This window comes from Scomber japonicus, chromosome 24, assembly GCF_027409825.1.
Source record: "Scomber japonicus isolate fScoJap1 chromosome 24, fScoJap1.pri, whole genome shotgun sequence".
Lineage (NCBI taxonomy): Eukaryota > Metazoa > Chordata > Actinopteri > Scombriformes > Scombridae > Scomber > Scomber japonicus.
Window position 1 is genome coordinate 7,027,858 of NC_070601.1, and position 16,751 is coordinate 7,044,608.

General features: G+C 41.2%; 1 protein-coding gene across 1 annotated transcript in view; it reads left to right on the forward strand.

Annotated features, from left to right (window-relative positions):
- si:ch73-383l1.1 (receptor tyrosine-protein kinase erbB-4) overlaps positions 1-16,751 on the forward strand; it is a 237,815-nt gene that overhangs the window by 210,670 nt on the left and 10,394 nt on the right. Inside the window, exon 21 of the mRNA XM_053314757.1 lies at positions 16,395-16,550. Within this exon, the coding sequence (XP_053170732.1) occupies positions 16,395-16,550 (156 nt within the window). The remainder of the gene's footprint in view (positions 1-16,394; positions 16,551-16,751) is intronic.

Consider the following 16,751-nt stretch of genomic DNA (forward strand, 5'->3'; position numbering starts at 1 on the left):
ACACACACACACACACAGCTTTTTGGTCTATTGGTGTATCTATCTCTTCTGGTTTGCCCCTTATTACCCTCACTGCTTGACACTGCTTGAACATTTTCACAACCCTTCACAATGACATGATAGACCACCAGCGTTGTCAAACTAAACAGACCCAGTTTGCCTTTAATTCTGTCTTAGAAGCACCTCCACACGTATCATTTTTTTCAGGAAATGAGTGGCAGTGCAAGAAATTAACAAATTAAAGACCCATTCTCTGCTACCCAAACAAAATCTGTGCTCAGCTTGAAATACCGTGTGTACTTCTGCTCACCCACAGAACATTTGTGTTTTGTTTGCAAATGAAGTCGATGCAGCCAGACTGCGTGTTAGTGTAACTGCCGGGTAAGATTTAACTTCTCTGAGTTATAACTCCTCAATGGCAGTAGGGTGCTGGGGCTGTCATGCCACGCTGTGCAGACTGACATCTGCTGTGACACAGAGGCATCCCCCATCAGCTCTCGAAGCAGTAGCAGCACAACAAAAAAAAGGGATCTGACAAAAGGCTAATTTATGCTGGCACTGATCAGCCTGATAGAATTTTAGATAAGACAACTGTTTGTATTTTTTTACCAGAGCAAATTTCATGCAAGTTTGCCAGTTAGTTAATGTGTATTCTTAAAATGTGTGGCTCTACCATGCCAAATATTCTCAGAGCACGGATGGAGCATCTGTGCTACTTTCCTGCAGGCCAAAACTCAAGACAAATGGAATAATTGCAACATTAATAAAAACGGACACGTATCTCAGTTAAAGATTAAGTTTGCTGGCCTCTGCCACTGCAAAGAAAGTCATTTCAAATGCAGGGCCAATACTCACCCATAAGGAGTCAACATCTGTCCATAAGACATCATATGAATCCTTTTTTTCCCTCTCTAATTTGACAGTTGTGCAATATGTGGTGTCGGGATGAAAAAATAACAATTATTTTCAGTGTTCGTTCATGTATTAACAAAAAAATATGGTTTAACCCCTACATTGCATGTTCACAAATGAGCCACTTTGCATGAAAATCCCCTCATAGACCATCCTTCAGATCATTTCCTCTTTTTAAAGCAAATCTTTGTGGTGGTTTATCAGTCAGACTATTGGAATTGATTTGTATTGGCCATTGTAAGGGGCAATATATCCCCCTGTTCCATCCATCTGAGTCTGGGATGAGAGCTTCGGTTTCATAAGGTGGGAGGGGGGTTGGTTGTCAGTAAGGGAAGGCTTAACCCTTTCTTCCTTCATGATGGATTATTCCCAAGAGCTTGAGGAAAAGGTTACTTAAGCAGGTACTTATGGCTGTAATTGGATTCGATTTCACTTTTGGTGGTTGAGCAGGAAGTGTCAGTTTCTTAGCAGTTCTGTAAGTGAAGAAGAGCAAGATAGGCATGACTGTGGCTGTGACTAATACTGTAGCAATAACTGCAGTTTATTTTTGTGATGTCTTGCTGTAGGTTTTGGATGAAGCTGCTTGATTGATTGATTGGAAATGATGGACTGATAATGAGTTTTTATTGAGCAAATATGTGATCAATCAAATGGAATCAATATGGGTCCTCATTCTTATTAGCCTTTGAAAGAGCTGTACTTTCCATTATTGTTTTCATTTCTGTCAATAACACATAAAGACTTTCTAAGTGCTAGTTAGACGCCCGCCACCTGGGGCTAAATGACAGATCATTGTTTGTACATTGAGAAGACACATCGCTAATGGTAGCATGTGTGGCGCAAACATCATAGTCATGGCTTCATTTGTTTTAGATTAGAGTATCTATTTGAACTACATTACACAGTTTGAAGCCCGGATTTGGTGCAAATATTCATTTATTAAAGTCAAAATTGATTAAATTACTCATAACGTTAGCTATTTCATCGTTATTCTATAAAAGAAAAAACACAGAATAGAGTAGATGATTGTCGGTTTGAACTCAAGAGCTCTCTCATGTTGGCAGATGGCAATTCCAACAGCTCGGATGTTTGCCTTTGAAGGACACAGTTTTGCGGCTATGACACAGTGTGGCACATAATGTTTACAGCACAGCCCCTGAGTGTCTCAGAGACCACCTTTGCAAGGTTGCGGGAGACTCATTCCCACCACTCAAGAGCTATAGTTTATAGTTGTTGAGACATTTCACTCAAAACTACAAATGTCATCCTCATTGTGCCACTAGAGAAAAAGTCAAGGGATCACCAAAGTCACCACACTTCATCTTTTTGGGGGCCATGAATGAATCTGTAGCATGGCTAAAATGATCAAACTTAAGATACATTTACTTTACAGGATGGCTTCACATTCCAATTCTGTCATAAAACAACAGTGAGATGCTCTTGTTCATACTGGCCATTAGAAGATGACATCCACAGTCTTTCCTCTGTGATTTAAATCAAGTAGATATATTTCAATAATACAGTCTTTTTAGTAGTCTCTCCTTTTGTTATAATACTTCCACCACAGCTCTACATGGAAACACTGTCTGATGAAACACAAAAGATATTCACTTGACATGACTAACTCAGACTGCTGAAGTCTCCAATGAGCTTCACAGCGACTTTTGAATGTATTTTTGCATTAAAAAAAAAAAAAAGTGTGGAAACGCTGTGGATTTTGCCCCCTCCCCCATCAATTACATTAAAAGCTCGTTTGAAGAGGATGTTTCAATAGTCAGTATGAACAGGTGGAATGATTACAGAAAGGAAAACCTCTTTTAATGTTATGGACACCTGACTGTTGTTTTAAGACAGACTTGAAACAATTGTGAGGTTTTCCAGATCATACAACTGACTCCATTGAGTTAAAATGCTCACTGCATTTAGGCAAAGTAACCTCGTTCTTCTCAGTTATATTAGCCTCTTGGATCTTCTTCACAGGTCCTTCATCATGTAGCCCTGAGGTATTTTTCAAGCCAGGAAAAGACAGACATTCTCCCTTAAGTATGTCCATGAGTATTGATGTATCTTTGGATCCATGTGTGTGTTTGTGTCTTTGTGTGAATGGGAGCACATGCCCATGTGTGTTTGAGCATGTGAGCCGAATAAATAACTCTCTTCTCAGAGTGATCTTTGTGCTCTAAGTGTAATGATGGGGAACCTCTCCTCCAGGAGAAAGAGCATCCTTTGGTGGACAGACAATTTTCTGGCGAAGGGGAAAATAATTTCCCTTCGGTCTTCAGTTAGCTTTGAAAAGGGTGTTGTTAAGGTAGAAGACAGGAGAGAGGTCAGCAGAGAAAGTCTTAAACAACAGAGAAAAAAAGATCTTTATAGTACATAGAAGGACACAAGACATCTGGACTGGACAAAGGACTAACTATTTACTGTTTGTTGAATATACAGAGTGGCTACCTTTATTAAAATCATGAGTGCCAGAGGTGGCAGAAGTAGAAGAAGTTCTGTACTTTGACATTTTGGTAGAGTTAAATGAGAAAAAATTGATACCACTCAGATACTGTCCACCACTGTTCAGTGTGATGCTGGAGCTAACAGCTGGTTAGCTTCGCTTCACATCAAGGTAGTGCAAAACAGTTCAAGTTCACCTGAGCTCAATAATTGACATATTATATCTCGTTTATTCAATCTGCAGAATATGATTTATTTAGCTTGGCTTGCTTGTGTGTTCTCCAACATGCATCTGATGCCAGTGGAGGTAGCTGATAGGGAAGACAGTATCAAGCAAGTTGGAAAAAAAAAGAGAAGGTCGCAGCAATTTTAGCATTCCATTAACAGTAGACTGTGGACAAAGCCTTGATCATCGCTCTCCTTCACAACATGAATCAAAAAATGTAAACACCATTACTCAGGTGATAATAATTCCACCGCTTAGTCTCCACTTGAGCAGCAAGATGGGGGAAACCTTCCCTTCATATCTCTTTGTCACAAAGTGATTGAAGGAATGTAAACACAATTACTTTGGGATGTATAATTGAAGCAGGACAGGGCCCGATAATGTTCACACATCCGTCTAGTGCACTGAAAAAGAAGTATATGTCTAACTTAAAAAGTCAAATTAGGTAAAAGTATCATAAAACTGTACTTGAATAAAACTTAAATGTAATAATGTTCTTAGTTGCTGTCCAGCATCATCATCGTAGTGGCCACAGCCACAGAGAAATGATGCCTGAATTGGGCAGAGAGGAGTTCTGTGTTTCTCTCTTCACCGTAATATTGCAGCAATTTAACAAACCCACCACCGCCACAACAACTGCACAAACACCCACCGTATGTGGGCTCTGACCCGGGCAGGTGACCGCTGCGCCGCAAATTGATTGGCCGAGGCCTGTCGCCAGGCAGTGACTCTTCATCACTGAGTGTTTTGGGCATTGAGATAATGGCCCCCATTAATCTACAGCCGCACTCAGGGCTGCCCCGCTCCCACTGCCACACACACACAAACAATGACTGACGCTTACACGAGCGCACACACGCATTACACACTCAGTGCAGGACACACGCAGAGGTCTCTCTAGATTGGTGTGAATAGCCTCTAATTTATTGGTCTCGATCTTTCCCATACTTTTCTTTTTTTCTCATTTCCCTCTCTTTACTGTCCTTTACCTTGTCTCTTTTTCTTTCCTCCTCATGTTCTTTCTTCTCTTTCCTTCCATTCTATGTGTTTACTTTCCTTTCTTGTCTCTTCCTTGCCTTGCCTCCTCTTCCCTGCCCTTCATATCCTGCCTAATCCTTCCCTCACTTTTCCTCCATTCCTTCCAACAGCTACAACTTTTCTTTTACAAATCTGCCTATTTCTCTGTTTCCATGGCGTCGCTCAGGTTAACGGTGGTAAACATCTGCCTTACTTCCCCTTATAGATCACCAAGGCCAGGCTGCATATCCTCAAGCGACCCTGTGTGTGTTTGCATTTGTGTTTAGTTTAAGTTTTCTTAATGCATCAACATGACCTGTCTCTCTGCATCTCCCTCATGTCTCCATCTTCTCTTTATCACTAATTAACTGATTTTCTCTCACTCTCTTGCTCTTTCTCACACACATATGCAGCATATTTTTTCATTAGGTTTTTGGATTATTAATGGAATAATTAGGTTTGGGATGTATTTTAATGAAGAAATCAATCACTGAATTAAATATGGGATCAGAACTGAGTGTATGTGGGGCTATGGGAGTCTTTTAATTTGGCTCCCCTCTCCACTCTCTCTCTGTCTTCCTTTCACAACCTCTCTCCTCGGGCTCAGTATAATGGAAGTAGAATAGATTCAGCAAGTCGCTGTCCTGCTGTTGAAATGATTGGCTTTGGCATTGGAGATCGAGCTAGAAGAGGATCTCGACTGGTTTTTGGAAGAATGGAGACGGGATGACTGTTGGACGGGGGGTGCAGGGGGTGTAGCTTGTATCTAGGCCAGTTTCATGCCGTTGGTTGGTGAGCAGCGAGAGTAAAAAGATTTCATTAACATACCCACCGGCGAACTGGACTTGGTGGACTGACATCAGCACAACATGCCCTGCAGGAGAACCCTCCAGTTAGAGTAGCGCTCTGCTGTCCGCCGATGGCTTTGGACAGCGTTTTACAGATTGGCGGTGCTAATGATGGGCGCCGCACCTTAAATAATTTCTATAAGGCAAGCTTGATACTACTACTTTGCTATAAAATATGCATGAAAGCATGGGTGCGCAAGCATGATTGTTTAAATTTACAGTACTAGCTACTGAATGTAGATGGAAAAAAGCACACGCAGAGTGAAGAAAAAACACATTATACACTCAGTGGTCTTCTTTTTCGGGCCAAATCAGCAGTCATCGCCCCTCCTCTGCTTAGTCAGGGAAAAGTAAAAGTAAAATCTCTGGACTTTTAAATTTAACTCCCGATCTTTGGCTCTCACTGCCCCATGTGTGTGCATTCATGTGCGCTTGTGTACAGTTTCAAAGTGTGTGCGTGTGTGTGAGATTTGCATCCTGCGGTGGCTACCCGGAGATGCAACCCCCCTCCCCCTCTCCCTTGGTAGGAGATCTAATCTGGTGGAGTTTAGTGTGGAGCCCTCTGTGTCATTCACTTCCTGGCAAACACCGCTCTGTGCTGAGCAAACACATCTCGTCCGTGTTACGTGGGGCGGAGCAGGGGAACCCAAGCACAGCTGTACAGATGCAAAGAGATAGGGACACAGCAGGACAAGATTTTTAGGTTGGTGCAAGAGGAGGAGGTCTGGAGAGGAATCTGTGGAAGCTGGGTGTAGTGGCGGTCCAGGGCAAAGGAAGCAGGGCTGAGGAGAGGAGGACAGGGACTGGAGACAGAGCAGACAGGGCTGCAGGGAACAGGAGACTGGGACGGGAGCCAGAGCAGATGGGACTGCAGGGAACAGGAGTCAGGGGCTTGAGACAGAGCAGACGGGACTGCAGGGAACAGGAGATAGCGTCAGGCTAGGGAAAACTGGCAACAACAAGATAGCTGATAAATGCAAAAATGGCTTGAAGCATAGACTGACTGATGCCGAGGCTATGATCTGGCAGGGCTTAGTATAAGTAGAGGTCTTGATTATAGTACGGTTTGCAGCTGTTGGGGCTTTGCTCTGACTCTAACACACCTGTCTCCACTCTCACAATCACACACAGAGAGGGAGAGAGCCACTGGGGAAGTGGCAACAGGTGGGGAGACACGGGACCAAGGCAGGAATCGTGACAGTCTGTACTCATTAACCAAGCCTCAACATCATCCTCCTCCTGCTCTTATCTCTTACCTTCACTCCCTCCCCCACCATCACATATCTTTCATCTTTCCCCTCCCTCCCTCACTGGAAGATAGATTTCACTCTCTGCTTGCACTCTTGTGTCTATCATGTCATCTCAATTAGAAGAGCGTCTCAATGGACTCAGGCATGTGGGCACAGACGTGCGTTTTTTAGACATTTGCAATTCACCTGATGTTACACTGATTTTCTTTTCTTTTTCCTCCTGCGACACCAGAGCTGCTAATAAAACAGTAAAAACCTTGCTAGAAACTCAGTTTTATCAATAAGGATTGTGGCACATGTTGAACACAAGGACATGTGGTCCCTGAGACTATTTGTTCAAAACATTTGAACAAGTTATTTTTTTTTTTTTACATATTTCTCTTGTAGCTGTACAAATTACTGACACTGATACTAAGTGAACATTCAAGGATTAAGATAGGATTTTGTCCACTTATCTACAGTACATGATTCTATCAATAGTCTTTCACTTAGCATAATATTTGCAGCCATAGCTTGGCTGAGCAGATATTAGGATATAAGAAAATAAAAGCTGTTGTATAAATGCAAAGTACCTGACTCAGTTCATTCTTCATTATCATTTCAGTCAAGGCATATGCTCACATATCTGCAGCCAACATGATTTGATGATGATATCAGATCTAGGTTATAAGCTGAAATATACATCAGATGTCAGTATAAATTCGGAGCTGCGAGCTTCTCTGTGTGAGCATCACTTTGGTTTCACTCTTCATGCTACTTGTTGTACCCCAAGGACATTTTCTTCATTCCCTTGACACATTTTTCCCTGTTTTTTTGTTGGCTCATACATCTCAGGCGTCTGTCTTTATCTCTCATGAAAACATTGCAGCCAACTACTTTGCAAGGCCTCCCACAGATGCACCTTAGGCATGCTCAAAACATAAAAAAAGATACTCATCATAGATCTTAGTAGAGCCAGGCCTTCATGCATATTGTGCTTTGTAAGAACATCAGTAATTATTTAGTATTTTATCATTATGAAAGATATCACTTACTTTTGCTTTACATATATTTTTAATGAATTGTCCCTCTTAATATTAACACACACACACACACACACACACACATATGTATATATATATATATATATATATATATATATTTAGACATGCAGCCTTCCTAAGACATGCCAGGTGTCACATAATGATCGAGGCTACGTAGTGAATATTATTCATAAATAACATGCTGCAGTTCATACAGCAGATATATAAATAAAAGGTGCTACTGTATAGAGCAATTAACTATATAGTGATGAAAACATTCAGCTATATACTGAAAGGCAATTATGACTATTAACTGACAAGGAACATGACTTCTGTCAACTACAACCATTTACATTCCTGTTAACAGCTGATGAGCAAAGATGATGTAGCTTGGGGTGAGGGATGTTTTTCACTCTAGCATAGAAAGATAGAACTGCCTCAGAGCAAATCAAAACTGTAATGTAGTGTTATCATATGAATGGATACAAATGTATGAAAGTGTTACATATGTTATAGTTCTAATTAGAATCTTAAATATGTTAAGTCACCTCTGATTTTGACACAAAGGTTTGAGTTTCATGAATTAAATCTTTATAATTTTCATGGCCTAAAATCAAAGAAAGTGTATTTATTGCTGCAATAAAAGCAATACCATAACATTAGCATCAGAATGCATTCATGACCATGGAAGTAGTGGTATGGTAAAACAATCCAAGCTCAAGAATTTTCTTACTAGCTTTTACTGGAGCTTTTAACTATATTATTCAAGTTTGAGATGGTTATGTTACCATGGAAGCTTCTTGCCTGTGTCTCCTTTAATGATTCAGCATCAAGTTCCATTCTTGACTTTGAAAGTACTATAGTAGTTTGACAAAATCTCAACTCAGTGTCCATTTACTGGCTTTTTCTGAAGCATTTTTTGTTGTTGTAATTGTTTTCACACTTTTTTATATTTTTATATTTAGTTAAGCTAACACAGACAAGAAGTCCTAAAATCACTACTACACATATGTATGAAACTAGAATTAGCTGTCTTAGCTTGCATGTCAACAATTTATTATTAATTTATATTTTTATACTTTTGTGCACTCAAACTGGCTGAAAAAGACATTAAAGACAAGTAATAATGATACCCAGTCTGTGAATGATAGATATGCATACAGCATGCATACATTGATTTTTTATTCCACTTCATATTTTCTACTAAAAGACATTATACTAAGTTACAGTGAATTTAATACTGTCAGCAGGCTATATGGTAGTGATCCATGTTCAGCACTTCATTTCCCTGGGGCTTCATTATAATGCAGTCCCACAATTCTTTGCATCTCAGAGCTTGTCGGGAAGCACATCATGCCATGATTACCAAACAGCGTAACCCATAATGCTCTCCTACATCATAAAAAAAACAAAAAAAACAAAACCAACTAATGTGCACCCTGAGCAGTTTTCCATTCCTCCAACGCAAACACATTCGCAAATTCTTACACACGCGCCTGCGCCGACCGGTCCCCAGGAGTACGAAGGTGTCCCTGCTGATGCAACAAAATGAGGAAACGGGGCAGAGGGAGAGCAAGGAGGAAGAGGTGATGAGGCGAGCTGGTGGTAGAGGGATAAGCCCCCCGGGTATTTCTAATTATCGGTAAGGATCAGCAGTGCTCAAGGATGCATAAGGGGAGGGATTTGACTGCCAGATCCACTGGGTAGGGAGGCCTGATTGGATCAGTCACCTCTCTCCACACACACCCATTACTCATGACGCCTGAAGCCGAGGCTCATTAGACAAAGGCATATGCACGCAAGAAGATGAACAACGGTGTCGACGGAAATTCGCAGAGACCGTGTGCTTCTAAAAATCTGCTCACTGTATGAAACTTTATGTCGATTATCAAGTCCCACCAATGTCACTTTAATAAAACAAGCAAAATAATCATTACGCCACGTTCCGATATGAATCAATTTTCGCGGAGTGAAGTTCCCATTTTCTCAATACACCATATCAGCCTTATTATAAACTAACATGATGAAGGAAAGGGAGGAAAAACATAGCATATTGCACCTTTTGCGTGTGTGCCCATGCATACACAATTGGGCATTTGAGTATATATGATCACCCATGTGCATCCATATACCTGTGTTTACACATACGCATGCAATATGTGTCTTTCAATATCAGAAGTGACCAGCAGGTAGTATGGATCAAGAGAAGTCCGACAGCTTCTCACGGCGATAATTATCCGCTGTGATTAAAAATTATAACTTCTCCGTGTCACAGCAAGTAGCGGCCAAATTATAGGTATTACTGTGAAGGTTGAATTATGCATTGAGTGTACAGCTTGGCGGCCAGCTGATTCAAATAAAGATCAGATGTTCTCACGCTGCTTCTTTCCCCTCTCTCTCTCTCTTTCTTTCTCGCCGTCCGCTCGGCTCACCTGTCAAGCTGCAAGGCTGCTGAGCTGTCGGTGAAACCTATCATTACTGTCCTCACAGCTGTCCATAGGATCTCAAACTTCTTAGGATTTCACTTGAGAGCAGTTAATTGACGCTTGGATAGTGCGATCACCTGGCAAGGACATTTAGCTGCATTGCTACAGATGTAATCTTTTATTGCAGCTTTATTGATTTCATAGTGTTGTTTTTCTTTTAAGTAAAATAACGTTCAGGAATGTTACAGTCCTCTTTTGACATATGAACAGTGATTTATCTCGCTGCTCAAAAAGTTACTGATTCCTCTTTCTGTTTCCACCACGGCAGCCAAATACATTATTGACATTTGCTCATGTAAATTTGCCAGCAGTGGTCTTTTATTGCCTGCACAGTGACATTTTGGAAGGATCTTCCTGTCCCACAGGGGAACTGAGATCACGGTGACAGAGCTTAGATAATTTTACATCTGGTTCTCTCTCTCTTGAGGTAGGTATAATTAAGAATGGAAGCAGGAAGACATCAATTATCGATAAGGTCCTGAATTGTTTTAAAAAAAATCCCACTGAGGGAGCTTCATCCGCTCTTTCGCATATTGGTTTATCTCATCCCTCACACACACACACACACACACACACACACTCATAAACACACCCAGCTCAGCTCAGCTTGATAGATAGGTGCATTTTTTTAGTGCACCGTAGCTCCAGAACGGCTGACTGCGGAGTAAATGGGCCTACACCCCGACTGCTGCGCCACCGCTGAGCTGTCGTTATATATGTCACATTATGTCACATTCACCTGGATCGTTCATTAACCATCCAAACCATCCAGTCCGATGCAGTTTGGAGCTTATTGGCTTCTGTGGAGATAATTCAACATAGTACACTCCCTTTAGCACGTTATCTATAAACTTCCTTTTTTCTCCTGTCATTCCTTTTTGCAAATTGCTCCTGTTTGTAAAATTGCTAGGGAGATCAATTTGATTTCTGAATAAAATTTGAATTTGTGTAAAACACGGTTAAAGCAAGGGTGCATATGGACATTGACTGGATCATTCTCACTCTCTCTATTTGTCTTTCCCACCCACCATCCACACAAACACACACACACACACACACACACAAGGAGGTTTTTCCCCACACGTGATTTGGAGACTGCCAGCTCAGTGGGAATGCCTCCCATTCTATCTCGCACACAGCACACAGCGTATGACAGACGACCACCTGCACCACCTGAACGGACCCATTGTGCACCCTCCTTATCGCACTGGTCCCAGTACTCAGTGTGCGGACAGTCCCATATTGCTCACATTGTTGCTGCCTCTTCACCCGTTCGGAGGGGCGCTGGGGTTTGCTGTGGGAGTTTCAGCGGGGATTGGGTTGCGCTACATGTGGAGCTCTTATCACTCCTTCTGGGAACAGACACCTCACCTTCTGGTTCCTGTAAGAAACTGAGCATTCCTGCCTTTATTTTTATTTTTATTTTTTTTTATTTTTACATGAATTCTCAAATAAACTGTAGCTCGTGGATACTGTGCAAGGGTTTGTATCATTAAAACTATTTCACCTCTCATGTTCCTGCTGTTTTCTCAAAGAACATGTTGCCTGGCAACAAATAAAAAAAGTAAATAAATTCTGCAACTATTTCATGTTTGTATACAGCTCATGTCGGTAATATTTTTGACAAACACCGTCTCCTGATGACCTGAGTTGAATCATTACCTGCTGTACTCCATCATGCCCTTCCTCCTCTTCCTCCACTTACCTTCCAACTGCTCTCCTTTATACGCTGCATCTTTTATTCTGCAGCATCTCTCTCACTCCAGCTGAGGTATACTGCTCCCTGCAGTTCCTCACTACTCCACTCTTTTTTTTCATGCTTGGTTTCATCTTCTGTTTTCTTCTATTACTGAAGACTGGGATCCTTAGTCTTCTTTTCTTCCTGCCACAGAGAAGGTGCTAATGGGTCGCAGACCAGCCGTGACCTTGTCTGTTGTGTGCTTTAGAAAACTTTTAGCCTCTGTAAACAATTCAGAACTCCACCGAGATGAAAAAAGACCTTCAGTGTTGTTTAAAGATGAGATTTTATCTTACCTGGCCGCTGGTGTTGGGTCAGAGGAGGATAAGCTATAAAGAAAAAAAGTTCACCACAAACCACATTCTCTCAAAAGTATTTTGGCTGAGCTCTAAAACTGAGGAAAAGACAAATTTAAAGCCTTATTTTTTACATATTTCCCTCACTAAAGATTTTAATCTTTGTAGCACTGAAGGGCAGACCATTATTCCACTTTAAGTCTTATATTTCATGGGGGCTAGGACCAGAGCATGACCAATACTAGCTTTAAGAGTTCAATAAAGATATACAGTATTCACCAAAATGTCTGTTACATTAAAATACACCAAAGTCTGATTTCTAAACAGGCTGCAATCATTAGCACTTTCCTTTTTGTCTTCAACAACACAAACTAACAGTTGTCTCTACTTCACATCCACAAACCAGCACAGGGTGGCTGATGGGTGACAGCACTGCTGACTTGTCCTAAAGCACAGCCTGACTCTTGCAAAGGTCTTGGTTGAAGAGCTATTGAAAAAGTTACATAAAGTAATGTATTTCTGGCAACAAAAAAAAGAAAAAAAGAAAAAGTTTAAACATTTCAAACTACTCCAGCAGCACTTCATGCTCTGAGGGCTTAAACATACCCCCAGTGTCATTTGGGATGTGCAACCATGCCAGTGGGTCCTTAACCTTAAGGTTCCGATGTAGCATGTGGCTCACAAAGCTCTCGGTGTGCTGTGAGAGCAGGGAAAAGCTGCTTGTTGAGACCTTTCATATTGGGTTCAAAAATGTGTTTTCTGGAAATGGAGGCCTTGTCTGAACTGGACAATGTATTCAACACTGCAGCTGCTGGTTCTGACCTAATGTCAACATTAACATTGACATTTTCTTCCATAATAAGATAACCTACATCTAAATTAAATGGCACTTTTTTAAATCAATAATATGGCAAAATATACAAACAGTTGATGGATTATAATGAGTCTTTTTTTTTTTTTTTTTGCAAAAATGGATATGTGCCATATTGAGCTTCAACATATGATTTCATTTTGGTCAATAAGTGCAATTATAGACATTTATGGCATTTATTTGCATATGTTGATTATGGTTTGAAGATGTAAGAGTATATTTGAAAAAAAATCAATAAAGAACGAGAAAAAGAAGTCCTGCTACTACTGTTTTCAAGTCACCTTCCATGGAGTTTGTAAATTACAACCTCAGTGTTCAGTCTCACAGTGTCACAGACTTTAAGATCCACTTTGGTTAAGTCCACAGAGGCTTCAATCTGTCTTGCTGCAAATCAGCAAGTGCTTAAGGGCTTTTGATATGAATTTCAGGAGCCTTTCAAGTGGATTGTTAGTGTCTCCAAACCTACAGACTTTTCAAAAGAAATTGGACATAGCTTCAGTAATGTCAATAAACCATATTGCCCTTGTGCATAAAGTTATACTTATTTTATTGTACTTGTAAAGAAACTCAGTGAAGATCCATTTTTGTACATCAACACATACATCAACTGTCTGTGAAAGGTCAACCATAAATACATACTTTGAACTTTAACTTCAACAGCCCAGTGGAAAAGTTTGGAGTGGTGAGGCTCTTCCTCTGAGGTGGACAGTTTTGCTTTATCCACAGAGAAATAATGGCTAAGAGTGAGAGCACAAAGTGATTTTGCCATTCAGACAGGCAGGTAATTTAGTCATTCACCATTTATTCAAGGTGTTGTTGAAACTTGAAGTCAACAGCTTTATTATGTTTGGGTTTTACTTAGTTTCCTTAACAAAAAGGATTCATTCAGTATGTAAATGATTTAGTGACATGTCAGTCATACACAGTCAAAACAGCTGAAAGCTACAGAGCATAAGAAGGAGGGAGACATTTTAATATTGTTAACCAAACAAAACATGGCGGGTTAAATGACTTCCTGTATGATCTACAACATATGGATTGCGTAATCATGGATTATCCAATCACAAGATTTTCCTTGGCCATTTTTAAAAAAATCTCAGGACTATGGGGATTGTGACATTTAACCAGTGTTAAAGTAGCACAATCAGCAGGACCCTCTCGACCTGAAACCAAGGCTGCCCCCATATCCTCCGCTGAGATGCCTGTGTTTACCGCCCGGAGTGACTGAAAATGAATTGGCTCCTTGAGCTGCTGTACATTTCCCTGTCAGTGCGATGGCCTCCCCTCATTGCCCCGTCACTTTAAGTCGAAGTGTATTAATGGACTGTGTGGGCCATTGATTCCTAATTCCTCTTGACGTCAACATCGGGGATAAATATTGCGTGGCATGGTCGTCTTCGGGCTTATTGTAATCAGCATTATTATTGATTGCCTGCCCGAATCCCCTAGAAGTAATCTATTTTAAATACACTTTCAGTAAAAGGGGGGGTGTTTTGGCCTTTGTCCCAGTGCATTGTCTTCATATTGGTGAGGAAACAGGCACAGGAGCTACTTAAGCAGAAAGAGACAGAAGATGAGGAAGTGTCCCAAACTAAAAAGAGATAGACAGCAAGAGACATGCAAACAGACTGACAGATAGAAATATTGCAAGAGTCACCAAGTATGCTCGGTGAAATATGTCTTGCTTTTGTGTATAGGTGGTCTTTGTCAGTGTGCGTGTGTGTGTACAAGTGTGTGTCTGCGCATTTGTCTCAGTGAGGCCGGCGAATGATGGATGAGGGCTCAGCCAGCAGCTAGCCAGACGTCGGCGCTATCGATTTATCCTCACATTTGTCTGAGAGGAGGCGGCGCGGGGCGGCTCGCCACAACGAGCATTTCAACACAACTTGCCTCAGTGCACGCACACACAAACACACAAACAGTGTTTTCACTGTAAGTATTTCAAATGGGCAATGATTCTCTTGCGCCAGCAGAGGCGTGGGCATTGGTTGAAATTTTTCATTGTCTGCTGAGTACAATGACTGCCTCCCTCCTCACCAAGGTGTTTTTATTGATCCACTTGCAAAGTGGCATCCACTTGTTTAACATCCAGTCTAATACACTTCAATTGGCCCAGCCTTGCCTGCCTCCCTGTTCATCTAGCTGTTTTGTGAGCACAGAAGACGGAGAGGAGTGTGTTTGTGCTTACTTGGCCATGATGACATGTGTTTGTATTCATGAAGAAAAGTTGGCGTATGTTGGTGTCCCTGGGAGCTGGTGTGTGTGTGTATCTCCACTCACAGGATGACGTAAATGGTTGTGTGTGTGTATGTGAGAGAGAGAGCACGCTCACATGGTTGCAAATAGATTTTTGTGCGGCTGTCAAGAGTCCAAGCTCCGTCCAGCCCATTGAGCAACAAATTATGGCTGCAAAACAAAGTTGCCACTCTCTTAGCTCAAGGCTTTGTTGTTTTCCCAGCATACTTGCTTTGCTCACCGGGTGTTCATAATCAACGTTAACAAAATTGGAAGGACATCCATTGTTCTCCTTGCTCAGCCATCTTGAAAATAGCCCCAGTTACCGAGGACATAGGGGCGACATGTCAGTGACACAATCTCAATTATGACTGAACAAGATTACACTTGAATTGGACACATTACAAGAAATAGATATTGATTTTATGCTCTTTAAGACACATAGCCAGTACCTGTTTTATCTTGTAGTCATCCTAGCTACTTGGTCCAGCTTTTGAAAGGCACATTAATGGGGAATACGCTCCGTCACAATGTGCTTTGCTCTAAATATAATCATTAGCAACTGTTACATTTCAAATATGTTTCATCATTTGTAATGCAGGAATTTAAAGACACTGAATGGCCATGCCTTGTAAAAATCTGAGGAACTGTCTCTTGTGTTCACACTGGATTCTGTGCCTGTCTGTGGAATATGATAACTGTATCTCAGAAACCGTGGAGTTGAGAAATGCTGAGTTTTGTACTATTTGTTTTGACATAGTGTTCTGCTCTATTTTTCTGCTCATCAAAAGTCTATTTTTGTGACTTCCTGACATATCTGAAATGCTATAAAAGCTGCCTAGGACTCAGTAATAGGAAGTATGTTAATGATGAAAGATTAAATCTGAATGTCTGCGTGGGCGTTAATGATGATGACAGTTATGACAATAATTTTATGTTAGTGTTGACATTTACCGCTTCGACGATCTCAGGCCATTCAGATCATGGAATATGAAATGACAAACTGCTGCTTTAGATAATTCGAACTCTCACTTTCTCCTCGTCTTAGGGGATGATGTACTTGGAAGAGAGGAGGTTGGTCCACAGGGACCTGGCCGCCCGCAATGTGTTGGTGAAGTCGCCCAATCACATCAAGATCACCGACTTCGGCCTGGCCCGGCTGCTGGACGCCGATGAGAAGGAGTACAACGCAGACGGGGGCAAGGTTGGTGTAAGTGGAGGCGTGTGCATGTTTTTGTGTGTGTACAGTACTTACACATCACTTTAATACTCATGTAAAGATGGTTGACATAAGTAAGTAATTCTACCTTTAACCAAGGTGTGTAATTGATCAAATGCTAATAGACTAATGTTTTAATATATGAACATGTTTCTCATTTTAAATGACCAGACCATAAATGTGCAG